This window comes from Convolutriloba macropyga, chromosome 4, assembly GCF_964194025.1.
Source record: "Convolutriloba macropyga chromosome 4, txConMacr16.3, whole genome shotgun sequence".
Lineage (NCBI taxonomy): Eukaryota > Metazoa > Xenacoelomorpha > Acoela > Convolutidae > Convolutriloba > Convolutriloba macropyga.
In genome coordinates, this window is record NC_134471.1 from 72997150 (window position 1) to 73019777 (window position 22628).

Consider the following 22628-nt stretch of genomic DNA (forward strand, 5'->3'; position numbering starts at 1 on the left):
AGTGTATCCTATTGAACCTTTATCTATTGTTACTTTACAATCACCAGGGTTATTAAGCATTATTGGCAACTCTTTTTCTTTTCTTACACAATAGACGTTGTATGTGTAGATATCTTTGTCCTGGAGTCGATTGTCAATTATAAATGATGTTCCTTGTTTGAAAAATTGGTTTGATGGTGTAATTGTTAGTACTCTGCTAGATTTCGGTGCTAGTTCGAAAGGTCTGTTAAGTACCTCTTTTTCAAATTTACTTTCAAAAGGATAACTTTTGTTTGATATTTTGAGAGCGTGATTGAGACGTTTGGATAAATTTTTAAGTTCATTTTTGGAGTTGTTAATTCAATTGATTTTGTTGTAAAATTCAAAAAGTCCATTCCTAGGATGTTTAATTCGCAACCGTTTTTCTCTGAAACCCATGTTTTGAGATCTGTGTAATATTTGCCTTCAATGTCAAATGAGATGGGGACATGAATGTAGCCTAACAATTTTAGTCGTTCGCCGTTGTCTGCAATTGTTTTCTGTTTAGACTCAATTAGTTTAACGTCAATCAGTGACTTAAGTTCTTGTAGAAAATCAAAGTTTATTAAGGAACACGTTGCTCCTGTGTCAACTAGAAACTGCGATTCGAAACCGTTATGTTTATTACTGTCTCCGACGGCGTGAATGTACAAGTTAATAATAATGTTTGTCTTTTTATTTTTGTACGGAGACTCGTCTAATTTAAATTAATTTCATCTTATTGATTGTCCACAAAGAATCCATTAACTTTATTTTCTCTGAATTGAACTCTGTTTGAATTACGGTCTCTACTGTTATCTCTAGAATTCTGATTAGAACTATTACTTCTCCTATAATCCTGTCTTGGACTGCTTGACTCACGATACCTTGTTCGGGAATCGTTTCGATCATATTGTCGTTCCCTGGAATAGTTCTTATAGTCCTGTGGTCTACGATCGTTGGATCTGCTATTATAGCAACGATATCAATTCTCAAAGCTTTGTGAGCGATTTCTGAAGTTATTGTTCTCAGATCTAGGATGAGTAGAGTATTGTCTGCGGTTGTCTTGTTTGTAGTAACTGTTTTGTGGTCTAGTGTCTTGTCTGTATCCGTTCTGATTTCTATCATAACTATCTTCTCTTGGACGACGTCCTCTATAGCTTTGATAGTTATCTCTGAACTTATCTCTTTGCTGTGGTTGCTGTCTGTTTTGTTCATTAAAGTCTCTGTTTGCATAGCAAAATGCTATTGGGTGACCTAACTTTCTGCAAAATTTACAAAATTGTGTGTGATTTTGTTTATTTCTAGGCTCATTTGGGTTGTAGGCTGTGCTAATTCTGTTGTTTTTCATTAAAGTTGCTAATTCTTGGAACTGGTCTTTTATACCATCTATCTCCATTTTGTTGTCTATGCTGCTAGATGCTGTGCCTGTGAAATCACTACTTACTGCAAAACTTAAATCTTTAGTGCTCACATGATTTTAAAGTTGTTCCCATGTTGCGTGAGGTGTTTCTGTCAGATATTGATGCGCTTTTTGTTTAAGTGCTGGAGGAGTTAGTCCTCTTACAAAAACTTCCATACACTTAGTTTGCTTTTGAGCATCTGTGAATGGGTCATCCTTTTTTCACTGCTTTTGTTAGTCTGTGTACATAACTTTTTATCAATTCATCTGGCTGTCTACGAATGTTTTCTACCTCAATTCGTTTTCTATACTTATCTTTCTCGTCTGTGAACCTATCTAAGAAACCTGTCCAAACATCATCCCATGGTTCTGCTGCGGGCAAAGAATCGAACCACTGGGCTGCTGGTCCTCATAGGACTGAGCCAAATAATGCTTTTCTACGTGCGTCATATGCATTTTGTGCATCTCCTGGTCCTGGTCTAAGTCCTAATGAAGACTCTATTTTTCTCTCTATTAGACTTAGAAAATCTGCTACGTCCTCAGTTGGGTCTAAGCCTGTAAATTTTTCAAGAGAAATGTCTGGGTATGCTACGATGTTAGCCATTTTTGTTTTAGGGTTTTTGTTGAATTATTACTAAGTTTTTATATGAAAAAGATACTATAAACGAAAGAAAACAATATAAAATTCTAATCAAAAGAATTTGAAGCTAAGAAAAAGTCAAACAATTTTTTATAGACTTTAGAAAATATTGACAACAATTTGCTTAAACAAATGGTCCTATCTCAAAAAAACTATTTGGAGTACGAAGTGCGTCTAAAATTTGGTTAAACTTTGGGTTGTTTTTCGCATGTGCTATGTAACAAGCTAGTCCTGGAATGTTATCAAATTTAATGAAAACGCACATATATTGCTTTTTCTTATCTAATTTATAACTAGTAACTTTGCCTGTATTATGACCAAGTTTGATAATAATAATCAAGAAGTTAGCGTCAATACTCATTGAATTCAACTTTTGCTCTAATAAAGGTGTAAAAGTTTTAGTGAACTAGAGTTCAATATAACTATTGGGCGTGTGCAAAGCTTTCAAAGTTTTGGAAAAATCAGGATTAGAATTGCATATGTTATAAAACAGTGTAGGCGCGGATCGTTAACAAATTGTAATAAATAATCAGAGGTTGTTTATCGTTATTTAATGTGTACTTTTTACCTTTTGCAACTTTATCGCCGTACAAAGTGGTTACATTTAGGTGCTTTGTACTAATATCCATAAGCTAGGTTATAAGACAATAAAAAGAAAAAAAGAGTTTTTGTTTTGTTTTTCACTTTGTTTTATACAAAAATATTTGATATTAAAAAATTATAGGCATTTGTTCATTCGTTGATAGCAAGGTTAGCCGATATTCTTTCCAGAAAAATTTTCCTGCGTGACAAAATTTTGGTTTTTGACTGCTTTCAGAGAAGGCTGTTGTTAGTATTGGCCTAAATACTCTGACTCGATAGGAAATGATTTGATTATCGCTATTAGACTTTCTTATTAGAACACATTAAACTCTTTCTTTTTGGATTATTTCTTTAATAAAGTTGGGTAATGTGGGTGAAAACATGCAAACTTTTTCAAACTTATAGAGCTTATTATCTGGCAAGGGTACTAGATTCAGATTTTGGCTGCTTTCACTCATTTATTGGAAGCTTGTGGTTGAGCGTACATACGTTGTAAATCGATGATTGAGCCACGTTTATTAAGTTTATTGAACAAATAATCTAAGGAGGTATTTTCAGTTTTAAATATGGTTACTTGTGCGACAGTTTTTGTTCTTTTGATACGGTAGACTATTGTCACGTATGATTGTTCAACGTCGGTGACGTATTTGAGCACTCGACAGTCTGCTGAGTTATCCTTAATACTTATTTGTTTGTCTCCTATTAGGTATTCCATAAACTTTTTGCAAAGACTGGAAATTTTAATTTGTTGAGGTGAATTTGTATGCAAAATTATACGTAACCCAACAAGTACAATCGAATATATGGCTCAGAAAAACTCAAGAGAAAATTAAATATCACAAATTAACAGTAAAGGGAACGTTTACTTAAGAAAGTTGCACGAACAGATCGTGTTATTTCCTTTAAGTCTGCCGTTTTGGTGGTTAATTTTGGACAAAACACTATATTTCTATTAGTATATTAACTTAAAACAGGCGTTAGTAGGCTTCAATAGCTATTTTTTTTGTCTATGTGTTCGAATATTTACTCATACTTCAGGATTATCGGCGAATTTCAGGAAATTATTTTGAATTTTGAGACCAATTCTGAGATTTGTACCGCTAATTTGTATCCAAAATGAGATATTTTTCAGCTTTTGTGATTCAATTTGGGTAGTTTTTCACAAGTTCCGGGCAATTTTTGGATTACCTGGATGACTTTTGGGTCAATTTTGGGCAAAAAGTGACAAATTTGTGTCAATTTTGATGAATTACCAGATCAATATAGGCGAAATTTTGAAAAATTTTGGCAAATTTTGACAATCTTTTACCAAAAGCGGGTGTTTTCTTAATGAAACAGGGCAAAATTGGGAAAATTTTGGCTAATTTTGACAATCTTTTACCAAAAGCGGGTGTTTTCTTAATGAAACAGGGCAAAATTGGGAAAATTTTGGCTAATTTTGACAATTTTTCGACAAATTTGGGCTAATATGTCAATAATTTGGGTCAAATCTAATAGTTTCCGGTTGTAATTATTTCGATTTTGTGTTTAAAAGCAAAAATTGTAGTTAAAATTTACTAAATATAGTTAATTATTGGTTAATTTTAGGCAAATTTAGGATTGAAACCGATACATTTGCATGAATTTTAGATAAAAACTGAAATATTTTGGTCAAAAATGGGCAAATTTAGGAATTTTGGATCCTTTGGTCCCCAATTTGGGCAATTTTTAGGTAGAATTTAAAAAATTTTGGTCTGAATCTGTGAATTTTAGGGCTTTATGAGCTTAAATTGGCAAATTTAGGGAACAATTTGGGCTTATTTTGGTCGAAATTAGTTGAATTTTGCAGCAAAATTCAATTATTTTCTCAAAACTGGGGTGAATTTAGGCAAAAAACACAAAATTTCTACACCAAACGAGAATAAATTTTTCAAAAATCTGATAAAATTTGAACTCTATTCTGGACAGTTCTAGTGAAAAATCATGTATAATTGGCTGATTTGTGTTTGAATTCTCACTAATTTCTGTTAATTTAGGCAAAAAATAGGAAAAATTGGGCTGAAATTCTCATAAAACCACATTTGTTTAACTCAAAAACGCAAAATTTTAGAAATTCTGGGGTTAAATCGAGGCGTTATAGTGATTGCTGGAGCGTTTGGTTGACAATACAACGTTATTTGTGGCTATCAGTGTGAGTTAATAACTGTTAGAGACACTAATAGATACACTATGCATGTATAATGAGACAGAACAACGGTAAACTAGGCTTATCTGCATGTGGGTCAATTTGTACTATGGGTTTGGAGGATGATAAATTCGACAATTTAGATGATAAATCAAAAGTTAAGATGTATAAGACACGCTAAGGTTAAGTTAAAGACAATAAATGAGAGCTAGATTAATGAATATGGGTGTATGATTTCGTATATAGGACTAGGGAGGATAGTACAGTTCGTTATGCTAACAGTATTAAAGATTTGGTTAAGTTGAACACAATTATTTAGTCTAAAGGTAACATTAATGTGACCGGTCTTGTTTAATTTTGTGCGGGGGGATACAAAGACGTCTTTTTATGATACACAATTATGTACTCACGTGTGCGCTTAAAAAACCAACCTACAGTGTCAAAATTTGGGTCTGAGAAGCAAAGAACCGGTGCTCAAAGTTACTAAATCAGTGGACTGTTCTTTTGTGGGGAGAACCCGTCTCTTTTAGTAGGTCGTAATTGAGACGTTCAGAATCTTAGAACATCTCACACAGGTACTGGGATAGCGCGGTATGTGGCCCTACCATAGAACCTGTGTGACCTCTGGGTTTTTGGTTTGGAAAACTAGCCACGAAAAGTCCACCAGGTCCCTGAATTTGTGAGCAACCGACGTTCTTTATTCCTCGTCGCACCAGTTTTTAACTCTGATGTGGTAGGTATTTTATCGCTTGATCCTAATCACCACACTAGAGCTAAACCTTTATTATTGTAGCGACCTTAATTATGTGCTAGAATAAGTCTCACTAAATGCTCAAAATGTTCTTTGCTAATTTCCAAATCTACGTGTTATTTGCTAGAAAATAAAATTGATTAGATATAAAGATAAATTAGTAAATAGATAGAACGGATAGAGCACAATTAGGGGTAAATCCTACTTGAAAATATGGTGGGGTATCTAATCTTAATCAATAAATTGAATCCATCTTACTGCTGGATGTGAAAATAACTCTAACTCTATTTTGCTATAAAATTGGCAGACTTACAATCGCTGCTGTATTTCCCTCTTAGCTGAGGAGTAGATGTTTCGCTATAAGAGCAGTGAAAACTTTGTTGGAAATTCAAGCATCTTACGTTTGCGCTGGTTGAGTTTGGTGTGATTTCCTTCAGCAGCAAGCTCTAGGCTCGTGCGTGTTTATAATTGAGTCAACACGACTAGGTCATTCGTGGAGCCGACTATTACTCATCTTTAGTCATATATTCGTTTCAGACTTGCTGCCGAAGAGCGGCCTGGATAGCTTCAGTATCCTTCACTTAGTACGCGTATTAATAGCGGCAGTGAATCAGCTGGTATGGCTTGCTGCATAGTGTATTAAATAATACACAGAAGTATTTGGCTATGAACAATGTATTCATTCACTCAACGCAATTTACGCAGCATAGCTCTCTCTTAACATTCCGTCAGTTTAGACTAAGTCTAAAGTGTTCACAAAGTCGACGGTTAAATAATTATACTCTCTGTAGTATCGGTAATTGCGGCGGCCATTATCCAATTAGCAATACTACACCTTTAGCTGCATTGAATGAAAAAAATTGTTCTCAATTTGTCTAAGCTGTTTGCATGTTTGGTTTTATTATAAGTACCTGTTGGCATAAATTGAGTGTTTTTTTAATACTTGTTTTGTGATCATAGGGATAGCATCAAATAGTGTAATAGAGATAGCAAGCAGAATGCAAGGAAGCTTTAGTTACCACTTGAATAAGTAGTGTAGGGGTAATTATATTGCAAGTATGCACAGTCTAGGCAACAGCGTCTATGCAAAGTTGAATCGCAGCGCGCGAAAGAACTATGCTCAGCAGATGACCCAAGCACTATTCAAAATTCAGACTTTAAATTGTAAGTTGGGGCATGAACATAACCATGATCTGGACAAAAAAACAATGTTTTTTTAAATCATTCAGAGCTGAAATCGCATGACTGCTTGCTCCGAGATGTAGGGAATTAATGCTATGTTTATTCAACTGATTTTGATTGGGCCTTTGAAAGCATTTTTTATTATTCAAACCCTCCAAACGTTCCTGTGGGTTATATGAACTATTCCGGGTCAAGGTTTGAGCTGGTGTAATCAAAAACATTACGCGAGAAAAGTCGCAGAATAAAGTTAAGTTATGTAGGAATTGTAATCGAATTGTTGACTATTTTAGTTCTAGATGATGGATTTTTGAAAAACATTTACACGATTAAATCAAAGCTTTTTTCAAACAAAAGATGAGCGCAATATTCAAACAAAAAAGAGAAAAGAATGAGCACCATCTCAGCTCGGACTGAACGTTCAGTCAAAATCAGTGTCTAATTGCAAGTGTTATATCAGTACTGCTTCAGAGCTATAATCAAGTCACTTTTTACACTTGTCAGTTCAAGTGCAGATCTTAGTTAGCACGTGCACGTCTAAATCAAAGTTTTGGCCAGGACGTTCAAGTCTAAAAACAGTCAAAATAGACAAAACAAACGTCCCAAATCTCCACATAAAACGCCAAAAGTAGTAGGAAAAACGCACTACCTTATACATTTTCAACATATTGACAATCAGCATTCCAAGCCTCTTTATGAAACCATTTTTGCTCAACTAAAACGTCTAAAATCAAAATATTTTTAAATCAAAATTGCTACTTTTCCACACACACACAGACACGCACAATCACTTACACACACAAACATACACACACACGCACTTTTCCTTTTTTAACGCTCAGTACAGTAAAAACTGCATAATTTCTGTTATAATTCTAAGTTTAATTCAATTTTTAAATATCATTTTGCATGTTTTTCCGAGGTGAGATCAAAATTGTAAGGATCATATTGATAGCATATCATGAAGGGTGGAAATTCTGAACAGAAATTGTGTGAATATGTCAGTTATTTAACTGCTGATCAGATTCCTTGATCAAATTTGATTTTGAAGAACAGACGAATCAGCGCTTTCATTAGATTTCCTACCCTAATTCAGCTCAAAGATTGGAAAAATTCGCGCCATTTTTTCACAGGAAACCGATCGATGTTTTTAGAACTAGCTCATTCAGTGCACATTTACATAGGAAACCACGAAATTCACCATAAGGCTTGCTGCATAATAAAAAAGTTGCTTACCACGTAAGTTCTTTAAACAACAGCAAATGCGTAGGAAGATTTGTTTTCCACCACAATTCTGAGTTAAATTGCTTTTTTATATAAAATCAGAACCGTTTCTTTAGAAATTCATCACCACCTGAGCAATATACAATTTTGCAATACACAAAAACTTAAAATGAGCAACTTTATGCAAATTCTTGCTAAAAAAAGAAAAGTTCCAATATATTCTAGACTGCGAATCCACACTTCAGAAGTAATTGAATTTCAGCTCAATGTTTATCATAAATCCAAACAATTTTGGCAAGTGAAAACATTGGTAATCGCATAACTTGTATTTTTCTGGGGTGAGAACAAGGCTCAACAAAACTTGTAAAAAGAACTTGGTGTAAAGCTGAGAAATATGGAAAGAAAATTGAGAAGTTTGAAAGATTATTGCAGGTCGCAATTTTTCTTGATCAAATTGCACTTTGCAGTGCAGTAATGCCAACGCTTTTAGTGAAATCAGCGTAATCACCACACTAGAGCTAAACCTATATTATTGTAGCGACCGTAATTATGTGCTAGAATAAGTCTCACTAAATGCTCACAATGTTCTTCGCTAAATTCCAAATCTACTTGTTATTTGCTAGAAAATAAAATTGATTAGATATAAAGATTAATTAGTAAATAGATAGAACGGATAGAGCACAATTAGGGGGTAAATCTTACTTGAAAATATGGTGGGGTATCTAATCTTAATCAAGAAATTTAATCCATCTAACTTCTGGATGTGAACATTACTCTAACTCTATTTTGCTATAAAATTGGCAGACTTACAATTGCTGCTGTATTTCCCTCTTAGCTGAGGAGTAGATGTTTCGTTCTAAGAGCAGTGAGAGAAAGAGAGAGAGAGAGAGAGAGAAATTTTTGTAGGAAATTCAAGCGTCTTACGTTTGCGCTGGTTGAGTTTGGTCTGATTTCCTTCAGCAGCAAGCTCTAGGCTCGTGCGTGTTTATAATTGAGTCAACACGACTAAAAAATCACAAGACCTATGACTAGCTCCGAATCAATTCCTAGGTCATTCGTGGAGCCGACTATTACTCGTCTTTAGTCATATATTCGTTTCAGACTTGCTGCTGAAGAGCGGCCTGGATAGTTTCAGTATCCTTCACTTAGTACGCGTATTAATAGCGGCAGTGAATCAGCCGGTATGGCCTGCTGCATAGTGTATTAAATAATACACAGCAGTATTTGGCTATGAATAATGTATTCATTCACACAACGCAATTTACGCAGCATAGCTCTCTCTTAATATTCCGTCAGTTTAGACAGAGTCTGAAGTGTTCACAAAGTCGACGGTTAAATAATTATACTCTCTGTAGTATCGGTAATTGCGGCGGCAATTATCCAATTAGCAATACTACACCTTTAGCTGCATTGAATGGAAAAAAATTGTTCTCAATTTGTCTAAGCTGTTTGCATGTTTGGTTTTATTATAAGTACCTGTTGGCATAAATTGAGTGTTTTTTTAATACTTGTTTTGTGATCATAGGGATAGCATCAAATAGTGTAATAGAGATAGCAAGCAGAATGCAAGGGAGCTTTAGTTACCACTTGAATAAGTAGTGTAGGGGTAATTATATTGCAATTATGCACAGTCTAGGCAACAGCGTCTATGCTAAGTTGAATCGGAGCGCGCGAAAGAACTATGTTCAGCAGATGACTCAAGCACTATTCAAAATTCAGACTTTAAATTGTAATTTGAGACATGAACATAACCATGATCTGGACAAAAAAACAATGTTTTTTAAATCATTCAGAGCTGAAATCGCATGACTGCTTGCTCCGCGAGGTAGCAAATTAATGCTATGTTTATTCAACTGATTTTGATTGGGGCTTTGAAAGCATTTTTTATTATTCAAACCCTCCAAACTTCCCTGTGGGTTATATGAACTATTCCGGGTCAAGGTTTGAGCTGGTGTAATCAAAAATATTTCGCGAGAAAAGTCGCAGAATGTAGTTAAGTTATGTAGGAATTGTAATCGAATTGTTGACTATTTTAGTTCTAGATGATGGATTTTTGAAAAACATTTACAGGATTAAATCAAAGCTTTTTTTCAAACAAAAGATGAGCGCAATATTCAAACAAAAAAGAGAAAAGAATGAGCACCATCTCAGCTCGGACTGAACGTTCAGTCAAAATCAGTGTCTAATTGCAAGTCTTATATCAGTACTGCTTCAGAGCTATAATCAAATCACTTTTTACACTTGTCAGTTCAAGTGCAGATCTTAGTTAGCACGTGCACGTCTAAATCAAAGTTTTGGCCAAGACGTTTAAGTCTAAAAACAGTCAAAATAGACAAAACAAACGTCACAAATCTCCACATAAAACGCCAAAAGTAGTAGGAAAAACGCACTACCTTATACATTTTCAACATATTGACAATCAGCATTCCAAGCCTCTTTATGAAACCATTTTTGCTCAACTAAAACGTCTAAAATCAAAACATTTTTAAATCAAAATTGCTACTTTTCCACACACACACAGACACGCACAATCACTTACACACACAAACATACACACACACGCACTTTTCCTTTTTTAACGCTCAGTACAGTAAAAACTGCATAATTTCTGTTATAATTCTAAGTTTTATTCAATTTTTAAATATAATATTGCATGTTTTTCCGAGGTGAGATCAAAATTGTAAGGAACATATTGATAGCATATCATGAAAGGCTGGAAATTCTGAACAGAAATTGTGTGAATATGTCAGTTGTTTAACTGCTGATCAGATTCCTTAATTAAATTTCATTTTGAAGAACAGACGAATCAGTGCTTTCATTAGATTTCCTACATTAATTCAGCTCAAAGATTGCAAAAATTCGCGCCATTTTTTTTACAGGAAACCGATCGATATTTTTAGAATTAGCACATTCAGTGCACATTTACATGTTTTCTGAACAACTCAAAGAATTCAATCTATAATTTTTGCAGGAAAACCAGAATTTCACCATAAGGTTTGCTGCATAATACAAAAAAAAAGTTCCTTACCACGTTAGTTTTTTAAACAACAGAAAATGCGCAGGAAGATTTGTTTTCCACCATAATTCTGAATTAAATTGCTTTTTTATATAAAATCAGAACAGTTTCTATAGAAGTTCATCACCACCTGAGCACAGTCCAGCAATATTCAAAAAACTGAAGATGAGCAACTTTATGCAAATTCTTGCTAGAAAAAGAAAAATTCCAATATATTCTAGACTGCGAATCCACATTTCAGAAGTAATCGAATTTCAGCGCAATGTTTATAATAAATCCAAACAATTTTGGCAAGTGAAAACTTTGGTAATCGCATCGATTGTATTTTTCTGGGGTGAGAACAAGGCCCAACAAAACTTGTAAAAAGAATTTGGTGTAAAGCTGAAGATTAAGGAAGGAAAATTCAGAAGTTTGTAAGATTGTTGCAAGTCGCAATTTTTCTTGATCAAGTTGCACTTTGCAGTGCAGTAATGCAAACGCTTTTAGTGAAATCAGCGTTTTCAGTATATTCTCTTTCTTATTTTTCTTAGCATAGGGGGGAAAATGAAAGAGAAAACAGAAATTGTCGAATATAATTCGGATATCTGATGAAAGCTTGGAAAAAAAATAGAGCATCGATAAAATTACAAAGTCAACTGCTTCCGATTGCATTTTATTAGCTCACCTACAATAAAGACTATCTACCTCTCACATTGGTTTAGCTGAAGACAAAATGTTTTGCATTAAAAAGTCTGTTACCATAAGTTAGAGCAAAAAACTGTTGTTTTTTCAAAAAATACCATTCCAGCAATAAGGTACAAAACTTTTTCAACTTAAAACTTAAATTCTGCAAATTTGTGCCTAAGTAAATGTTCGAAGCACTTTTCTTTCAAGTTTTACGAGAGCTACAAAACTTTTCCAACTTAAAATTTAAAGTCTGCAAATTTGTGCCTAAATAAATGTTTGAAGCACTTTTCTTTCAAGTATACGAGAATTGGTATAATTGAAAAAAAGCTTTTTGTTTCCGACTCTTAAAGTAAGAACCTTTTTTGATCCCTAGGCACTTAGTGGAGGGAGGACTTATTTGTTCAAATTTTTAGGAGAAATCTAACCGACTATTTTTTTCTTGGGAAAATCCGTCAGGCGAATAATATGAAAAAAAAAACTTTTTGATTTACTTTTATGTGCTTCAAGAATTTATTAAAGCTTGACTTTCTTCTCCAGACTCCAAATTGACTGTTTTTCTGATTCTTAAAAATAACAGATCTCATCCGGTGTCTAATGCAGTCTTAATAGTTCAGAGTTTTAGTTCTGATTCGGAATTTACTGACAATGACACTATGAATTTTTGAACTTTTCCCTTATTTGTCTGGTTGTCTGGTTTTTGATGTTTTCGAAACGTTTTGGCTACCTCCAATTAGGAGACAACTTTTGCAGTTCTGAAATATTAAACACATTGAAGGTAATAGTTGTTCGGTTTGGTGGTCAAACTTTTGCCAATGTGCTCTTAAGTTAAGCGCAACTATTTTTCGAAAACTTTTTTGAAAAGCCCAACAAATGTAATATTATAACTAAAAAACTTGTTCAATTTCCTTTTTAATCAAGTTAAACATTTCTATTTTTTTTGTAATCATTCGCTGCATAACGTTACTCTGGTCAAATTTAGAGTAAATTTGACCATTCTGAGATGTATCAGTCCAACTAAGTCAATATTAGCGACAATTTAATATTTTAAAAAATAACACCCGATAGACTCTAATAGACTCTAATAGACTCTAATATTTTTGTGATAACATCTTTGTTGATCTCGTTGTCCTCTTTGCGAGCGAGAGAGTTTGGCTTATACGGTTGAGCTATCTTTATTTAGATCCTGAGATTTTTTGAAATCAATAATGTCAATGAGAAATCGAAGTTTATCAGTGAATTTAGTAGCTCTAAAAAAACAAAAAAAAGTAATTTTGTAGCGATAGATTTCTTGAACTTGCTCTTAGATTGGCGAGAAGTTTTTTTCTTTGTTGACAATTTTTCATTTAGAGTTGTTTTTTTCTCTCTTGCTGCAATTTGACTGCTGTTTTTTGCCGTTTTTCCTCTTGATTTTCCGCGAACAAATTTTTAGTGCTCTGAAGTATGAGACCTCTTATTGTTTTTTGACAAATTTACCTGTTTTTTGTTACTGTGACACAAGAATTTTTGTTGAATTTATCAATCACAAGAAATTGTTGCTACTTGTGAGATCCATCACCAAAATTAATTAACGTGAAGACAACTGGAATCTCTGAGGTGTTTTGGCGAGAAGTTTTTTTCTTGGCGAGAAGTTTTTTTCTTTGTTGACAATTTTTCATTTAGAGTTGTTTTTTCCTCTCTTGCTGCAATTTGACTGCTGTTTTTTGCCGTTTTTCCTCTTGATTTTCCGCGAACAAATTTTTAGTGCTCTGAAGTATGAGACCTCTTATTGTTTTTTGACAAATTTACCTGTTCTTTGTTACTGTGACACAAGAATTTTTGTTGAATTTATCAATCACAAGAAATTGTTGCTACTTGTGAGATCCATCACCAAAATTAATTAACGTGAAGACAACTGGAATCTCTGAAGTTTTTTGGCGAGAAATTTTTTTCTTGGCGAGAAGTTTTTTTTTCTTTGTTGACAATTTTTCATTTAGAGTTGTTTTTTTCTCTCTTGCTGCAATTTGACTGCTGTTTTTTGCCGTTTTTCCTCTTGATTTTCCGCGAACAAATTTTTAGTGCTCTGAAGTATGAGACCTCTTATTGTTTTTTGACAAATTTACCTGTTTTTTGTTACTGTGACACAAGAATTTTTGTTGAATTTATCAATCACAAGAAATTGTTGCTACTTGTGAGATCCATCACCAAAATTAATTAACGTGAAGACAACTGGAATCTCTGAGGTGTTTTGGCGAGAAGTTTTTTTCTTGGCGAGAAGTTTTTTTCTTTGTTGACAATTTTTCATTTAGAGTTGTTTTTTTCTCTCTTGCTGCAATTTGACTGCTGTTTTTTGCCGTTTTTCCTCTTGATTTTCCGCAAACAAATTTTTAGTGCTCTGAAGTATGAGACCTCTTATTGTTTTTTGACAAATTTTTCTGTTCTTTGTTACTTTGACACAAGAATTTTTGTTGAATTTATCAATCACAAGAAATTGTTGCTACTTGTGAGATCCATCACCAAAATTAATTAACGTGAAGACAACTGGAATCTCTGAGGTTTTTTGGCGAGAAATTTTTTTCTTGGCGAGAAGTTTTTTTTTCTTTGTTGACAATTTTTCATTTAGAGTTGTTTTTTTCTCTCTTGCTGCAATTTGACTGCTGTTTTTTGCCGTTTTTCCTCTTGATTTTCCGCGAACAAATTTTTAGTGCTCTGAAGTATGAGACCTCTTATTGTTTTTTGACAAATTTACCTGTTTTTTGTTACTGTGACACAAGAATTTTTGTTGAATTTATCAATCACAAGAAATTGTTGCTACTTGTGAGATCCATCACCAAAATTAATTAACGTGAAGACAACTGGAATCTCTGAGGTGTTTTGGCGAGAAGTTTTTTTCTTGGCGAGAAGTTTTTTTCTTTGTTGACAATTTTTCATTTAGAGTTGTTTTTTTCTCTCTTGCTGCAATTTGACTGCTGTTTTTTGCCGTTTTTCCTCTTGATTTTCCGCAAACAAATTTTTAGTGCTCTGAAGTATGAGACCTCTTATTGTTTTTTGACAAATTTACCTGTTTTTTGTTACTGTGACACAAGAATTTTTGTTGAATTTATCAATCACAAGAAATTGTTGCTACTTGTGAGATCCATCACCAAAATTAATTAACGTGAAGACAACTGGAATCTCTGAGGTTTCATAACTAACATCTATTGCGTTTATTCAATTAACAGTTTATGGTTTTCATGGCCAAGGTGTTTTTGTAAACACTTTTTGAATTTTGAATATTGCCTTTTAATTGTATTTTTAGGTTTCTGGTCGATATATCTCACAATGACAGGCACCATTGAGCTTCCCTGATGTCGAATAAATAAACTTACTTAATGTTTTTGGTCGGCAATTTTCTATTTTTGAGGCTTCAAAACCATGTCTTTTCGTTCAGTTTGTCTCCAGTTTCCACCTTCGTTATTGCTCTGTTGATGTGTTATCACAAATTATTAGTGATGAAAGGCCCATTGAACAACCTAAGGAGACATTAACGCATTTTTATAAGTTTTTAAAAAATACTTCTTGCTTCTGGTGACTATGAAACTGCTTGTCGTATTAAATGAGTCGATTTTTTATTTTCGCCACTTTTTTTTATCTTTTTTGTTTCCATTTGTGTATTAGTATCATTAATGACAGCTTCCAGTCATATAGCATTGAAGCCTTTTTAAAAGAGTGGTCTGCTGAGAATTTTTTGTCGCCCTGACCCTTATTCTCAATTATTAATTCTGTCAATATTAAATTCTCAATAATAAATTCTCAAAATAAATTCTGTCGACAGTTTACTAACGCAGTCTTACTGGCTTAATGTTTTTTTGTTTTGTTTCCCAACTACCCACTGTGACAACCATGTACTTGTGACTTTTCTAAAAGACATTCCAACGTAAAATTTTAAAAACAAATTTTTTTAAATCTTGGTTATTTTCCAGTGGTTGAAGAGATTTAATGCTTTTGTGAACATTCGTCTCTTACCTTGATTATGTTCATTTTCGTCGTAATATTTGACCAGTTATTGTTAATAATCTTGCGACTCATTAGCGAGGATGTTATTCGCTTCTTTTTGGTGTCGAAAAACGAATATTGAGTCTTTTTTGAAAAAACTATTCATTTTTTAAAATTTTTCACGTCAATTTTTCACGCCGAGACTCTTTTCCATGCATTTCATGGCATCAGTAATCTATTTTACGTTGATCTGTGCACGATTTGAGCGAACTCGCGATATGTGTAAACTAAGAAATTATTTATGTGTTATTTTTCAGAGAAACACAGTGTATATGCTTAATTTATGCACTAGATTTTTTAGTCAGCGCTTAAGTGTACACATTGAGATAATGTATAGCTTGAACAATTTTGCGCACAGTACAAAATGCTACGTCGCACTTATTCAGCGTTTTTGCTGCTTTCTTTGAGCGTGGTAATTTTTTACGTAGACCTGTCGCATGCATTTTTTACGTTCATTTACGTTAAATTTTGTTTTTATATTGTTTAACTTGTAGTTCTCTTATATAGTCCTGAAATCAACTGCATCGAAAAATCAATGATTTATAATTATTTTGGATCATTTGAACTTAATAATACATCGTTTCAATTGTTCTTAAACATAGGACAGATCCAAACGTCAATTGGTTTTCAAGAAAAATAGGATTGCTTTATATCATTGAAATATAAGCTAGTAAATATCAGTGCAAGTAATTAATTAAAAACTTTCGGTAGTTATTAATTTATGCTCTATGATATTACTAACTACTGTTTACCGGTAAATATTTGGGTTGTAGGTATAACTAGATAAGTTTATCACGATTACACCCTCATTGTTCTTTGAACCCATCTATGTTTACATTTATTAGTTGAATTACGAAAGTCTGGATTTAAAATCAATCGTTTTTATTTCTATAGCAGCAGTTCTTAATTTTCAGCAGTTCTTTGTCATGGAGCTGGTACGTGGAAGGTTAGAGCTTTCGCTCATTGAAACTTAACATGTTTGAAATCAGAGTTTAAAATATTTACAGCCATATTAAAATTTTTATCACTTTCTGGTAAACATAGAAATTAGCTCTGCTTCTTTTTACCGAAAATTCTGAAACTGTATGTTGGAAGGTTGAGAGAGAACAACCTAATGTGAATTGTGCGCTATAAATACGTTTGACATCCAAGGTCGAGGTCCAGACAGAAGATGAACACACGAAATCCTGTTGAACGCAAGAAAGTCTGAAAATGAACGCACAAAAGTCTGGTGAACGCACGAAAGTCCGGACATAAGATCTGTCCGTCTGAGACGGTCCGGACATACCTGTTTCGGTATGGAACCTCAACCTCGGATAGCTTGGCTAGAAGATAGATTAAGCTTTAGTAGATAGATTCAGCCGTGAGGAACAAGAAAACAAGAAAATGGGTTATAAGAGATGCCCCAATTCTGGAGTCAAAGGCCAGCTGGTGCAATATTTTTCACGCTAAGCTGGCAAGTAAAAGATTCTGGTTAGAATCCAATATTAGTATAATTTCGCCTGCATGTCTGGCCATCAGCACTTTATCTGGCTTTATAATTTCTGGATCGGTCCAGCTATTTGTCCAACTGTGCCGGTTTTTGATCTGTTTTAGAATGCTTATGGGCGTGATATTCGTATTGTTTTCACACAGAACAGATCGATGCTGTTTAGACGAAAAATTCATTTTTTTCGCTATTTCTCATACAAGCATCGTTAAATGAACGGGAAGGAAACATGTGGTACAATAGTACATATTAGTCTGGGGGCTATTGATTTGGTGCAGCCAATCAAGTTCATTTTAAGTTAAATCAATTTAGTTCATTTTCATTTACCATTATTTCATTCATCATTTAGTTCTTGTTCTGAAGATCAAATCTTATGTTTTTACACTTTTAATTTTGTTTACATCCTGTGTATCTTTTGTCTGTTCATGTTGTCTCGTGATTTTAAGTTGACGCAATTGGACTTGTAGTATTGTGAACAAATTGTTGATCAGTTTAGTTAATCTTATTTTGGAATCATTCTGTTCATTTTCTGAATTCAATTTAGTTGTCTCTCTCTTAAACTAGATTCCGCTCCGCTAAAGTCTTAATTCAGATAAGATACAAATTAAGCTTATTTCGGTAAGCGAAATAACCATTCGAATAGAGAACGAACTGTCGCTCCGCCAAATCTACAATAATTCTGTATTCAGAAAATAATTTCAACAAGCATCAAAATTAAGTGTCGATTCGCTCCGCGAATAAGCCAACAAATTGGAACACTAAGTTTGAATAAATTGGCACCGCGAATCAACTCAATCTCAGATTGCTAATCTGTACGACATGGCGCAGTCAGCTCGAGAATCTCGAAAAACACCATTGTCGATAGAACCATTTTGGGAACGTCCAACGTCGGACCCACCAATCAGATGGGAAAAATGGCGGATCCAGGTCAAACTTGCGATCCGTTACAACCGAAACCTACGACGGTTCGACTACCAGCGGAACCAAGGTATGAATCAGCAATTGAAGATGCCACAATGGAAAAGGAGAGAGACCGTCAGATGCAAACAGTCAATTGAAGTTGCAATGGGAGTTAAAATGTCAAAAATTAACAGAAGCGGGAGTACTATGCGGAGAACCGCCATGGAATCTTTGCGACCAAAAATGTGTGTGTCTTCTATACCTAAGCATTGGTACAGAGGGAAGACGTTTGCTAACACAAAAATTTCCTCATGACAATATCTATGACCTGTCTACCCTCAAACTTTGGGAGATGATGGAGATAGCTTTTGTCCGTCCACGAAATATCACTTTCGATCGATATGTGTTCTTTTCTCGAAAGCAGAAAAAGGGTGAAACAGTAGAACAATTCTACAGCATCTTGAAAGAATTGGCTGAAAATTGTGATTTTGAAAATCGTGAGGAGGTAATCATCAGGGACATCTTCATCACAAACATGTTGGATGATGATATTCAACGGGAACTTCTCCGCGATACAGTTGACCCAGAAAGAGCACTCAGTATTGCAGTCAATATGGAAATGGGCCACCAGAACCAGCAGAGAATATCATCCAATAACAATGCAACTGGCAGTACAGTAAACGCAATACAATCAATCAATCGATTTCGCGGCCCGAGTGTGCGTGGTAATCAATCAGGCAGAACAGTAGTGAACCGTGCATCAGTTGGTCAATGTCGTGGTTGTGGTCAGTCTTGGACACCAACGCATCGCCAGGTTTGCCCTGCTACGGGTAAGAAATGTATTCACTGTGGTTTGCTCAATCACTTCGCAAAGGTATGTCGAAAAAAACTTAACACTGCACGAAATACACAACAAAATAATCGTATTAATAATATAGAAACTGCTGGAATTTCGGATCAAAGTTCAAGTCAGGAAAGTCAAAACGTTAATTATATAAATTATAACGAGCAAATTAGTTCGGATTATGATTCTTCAGACGACAATTACGTTGCGACAGTAGAAAATATTAATTCACCGCAAGCAGCACTGAAAAATATGATGATAACGATCGGAAATACAGATTGTGATCTGCTTCTCGATTCGGGCAGCGGTCGCACTATTATTAATATGTCGCTCGCTAAAGAAATAATGTATAACTGTCCGCAATCAAAATGGTCAGAGAAAAAACCATCAGAAGTAAAGTATTTTTCTAATGACATTGTCAAAACTCTAGGCACTTTGAAAACGCCAGTTCGATGCAACGATTGGAAAATTCAGAAAGCAAAAATTACGGTCGTAGCTGATGGTTTCCGACCAATTCGCGGACGAGACCTTTTTGATCAATTAGGCATAATAATATCGCAGAAACCTTGCCCGAATGTAGAAGTCAATAACATAGATCAAACTTGTGCGATAAAAAGGTCGTTAGCAAAAAAATTGGAAAATCTAAACATCACACGGATAACTCAAAGTTTCACAAAAATTATCGAGTGACACATCAAAAAGGAAGAAAAATGCCAATACATCTTCAACCGAAAGTGAAAATTGAACTTGAAAAATTGCTAAACGAAGAACATATAGAAAAACTGACCAATTGTTCTTATCAATTTTTTATCTCTCCAATAGTCATTACAGTGAAAAAGGATCAGTCACAATGTCACTTCGCAAAAGAAAAAATCGAATGGCTTGGACATAATATTACACAATCAGGTGTAACTCCACTATCAAATAAAACGGATGCAATGGGGAAATTATCAGCACCTACCAATCTTAAAAAACTTCGATCGTTTATGGGTTCAGTAAATCATTTAGGAAGTGTCGATTCGCTCCGCGAATAAGCCAACAAATTGGAACACTAAGTTTGAATAAATTGGCACCGCGAATCAACTCAACCTCAGATTGCTAATCTGTACGACATGGCGCAGTCAGCTCGAGAATCTCGAAAAACACCATTGTCGATAGAACCATTTTGGGAACGTCCAACGTCGGACCCACCAATCAGATGGGAAAAATGGCGGATCCAGGTCAAACTTGCGATCCGTTACAACCGAAACCTACGACGGTTCGACTACCAGCGGAACCAAGGTATGAATCAGCAATTGAAGATGCCACAATGGAAACGGAGAGAGACCGTCAGATGCGAAACAGTCAATTGAAGTTGCAATGGGAGTTAAAATGTCAAAAATTAACAGAAGCGGGAGTACTATGCGGAGAACCGCCATGGAATCTTTGCGACCAAAAATGTGTGTGTCTTCTATACCTAAGCATTGGTACAGAGGGAAGACGTTTGCTAACACAAAAATTTCCTCATGACAATATCTATGACCTGTCTACCCTCAAACTTTGGGAGATGATGGAGATAGCTTTTGTCCGTCCACGAAATATCACTTTCGATCGATATGTGTTCTTTTCTCGAAAGCAGAAAAAGGGTGAAACAGTAGAACAATTCTACAGCATCTTGAAAGAATTGGCTGAAAATTGTGATTTTGAAAATCGTGAGGAGGTAATCAGCAGGGACATCTTCATCACAAACATGTTGGATGATGATATTCAACGGGAACTTCTCCGCGATACAGTTGACCCAGAAAGAGCACTCAGTATTGCAGTCAATATGGAAATGGGCCACCAGAACCAGCAGAGAATATCATCCAATAACAATGCAACTGGCAGTACAGTAAACGCAATACAATCAATCAATCGATTTCGCGGCCCGAGTGTGCGTGGTAATCAATCAGGCAGAACAGTAGTGAACCGTGCATCAGTTGGTCAATGTCGTGGTTGTGGTCAGTCTTGGACACCAACGCATCGCCAGGTTTGCCCTGCTACGGGTAAGAAATGTAATCACTGTGGTTTGCTCAATCACTTCGCAAAGGTATGTCGAAAAAAACTTAACACTGCACGAAATACACAACAAAATAATCGTATTAATAATATAGAAACTGCTGGAATTTCGGATCAAAATTCAAGTCAGGAAAGTCAAAACGTTAATTATATAAATTATAACGAGCAAATTAGTTCGGATTATGATTCTTCAGACGACAATTACGTTGCGACAGTAGAAAATATTAATTCACCGCAAGCAGCACTGAAAAATATGATGATAACGATCGGAAATACAGATTGTGATCTGCTTCTCGATTCGGGCAGCGGTCGCACTATTATTAATATGTCGCTCGCTAAAGAAATAATGTATAACTGTCCGCAATCAAAATGGTCAGAGAAAAAACCATCAGAAGTAAAGTATTTTTCTAATGACATTGTCAAAACTCTAGGCACTTTGAAAACGCCAGTTCGATGCAACGATTGGAAAATTCAGAAAGCAAAAATTACGGTCGTAGCTGATGGTTTCCGACCAATTCGCGGACGAGACCTTTTTGATCAATTAGGCATAATAATATCGCAGAAACCTTGCGCGAATGTAGAAGTCAATAACATAGATCAAACTTGTGCGATAAAAAGGTCGTTAGCAAAAAAATTGGAAAATCTAAACATCACACGGATAACTCAAAGTTTCACAAAAATTATCGAGTGACACATCAAAAAGGAAGAAAAATGCCAATACATCTTCAACCGAAAGTGAAAATTGAACTTGAAAAATTGCTAAACGAAGAACATATAGAAAAACTGACCAATTGTTCTTATCAATTTTTTATCTCTCCAATAGTCATTACAGTGAAAAAGGATCAGTCACAATGTCACTTCGCAAAAGAAAAAATCGAATGGCTTGGACATAATATTACACAATCAGGTGTAACTCCACTATCAAATAAAACGGATGCAATGGGGAAATTATCAGCACCTACCAATCTTAAAAAACTTCGATCGTTTATGGGTTCAGTAAGTCATTTAGGAAAACTGATTCCAAATTTGTCACAACTATGCTACCCCCTCCGACCTCTGCTGAAGAAAAATTCAAAATTTCTCTGGACAGACGAGCATGAAAAACAGTTCTCATTGATTAAAGAACAAATTGCGGAAACTACCGAAAACAAACTTTTTAACCCGGAATTAGAAACACGAATTAAATGCGATGCTTCACGTAAGTGTTTGGGATGTGCATTAGAACAACGAACACCTAATGGTTGGCATACAGTAGCATTTGCGTCACGAATCTTGAATTCTGTTGAGGACAGATATAGCATAAATGAGCTCGAACTTTTGGGTGTTGTCTGGTCCGTGGAACACTTTAAATATTATTTATACGGCAAACCCTTTACTGTAATAAATGATCATAGGGCTCTTCTCTCAATCATGAGAGAGAACAGATCTAACAAATCTTATAATAGTAGATTGACACGTTGGGTAGGTCGATTACTACCATTTGATTTTTCAATTGATCATCTCCCTGGCTCAAAAATGGGATTAGTGGATTATACCTCTCACGACCCGCAACAAAAAACCGTTAATATATCTGCATATGACAAGCAATTTATAGTAGCAAAATTGGATGTAATTAAACGCGGTGCGAAACGCTTCGTATTAAATGCCTAAAATTACGTCGATTTTGCAGCGCGAAATCCGCTAACAGAATGAGCCTCAAATGATCCAAATTCCTCTAACAAATTAT

At 34.8% G+C, this 22628-nt stretch overlaps 1 protein-coding gene across 3 annotated transcripts in view; it reads left to right on the top strand.

Moving 5' to 3' along the window:
* Positions 1-22628, top strand: part of LOC142338662 (serum paraoxonase/arylesterase 2-like) — a 48633-nt gene that overhangs the window by 13032 nt on the left and 12973 nt on the right. The window contains exon 1 of one of the 3 annotated variants that reach the window (XM_075388516.1): positions 15973-16578. The exons of 1 other annotated variant lie outside the window; for it this stretch is intronic. In XM_075388516.1, coding sequence (XP_075244631.1) covers positions 16559-16578 — 20 coding nt within the window. In that variant the 5' untranslated portion in view covers positions 15973-16558. Of the gene's footprint in view, positions 1-15972; positions 16579-22628 lie in introns of those variants that run through there. One more of the 3 variants, XM_075388517.1, reaches the window with a different exon arrangement.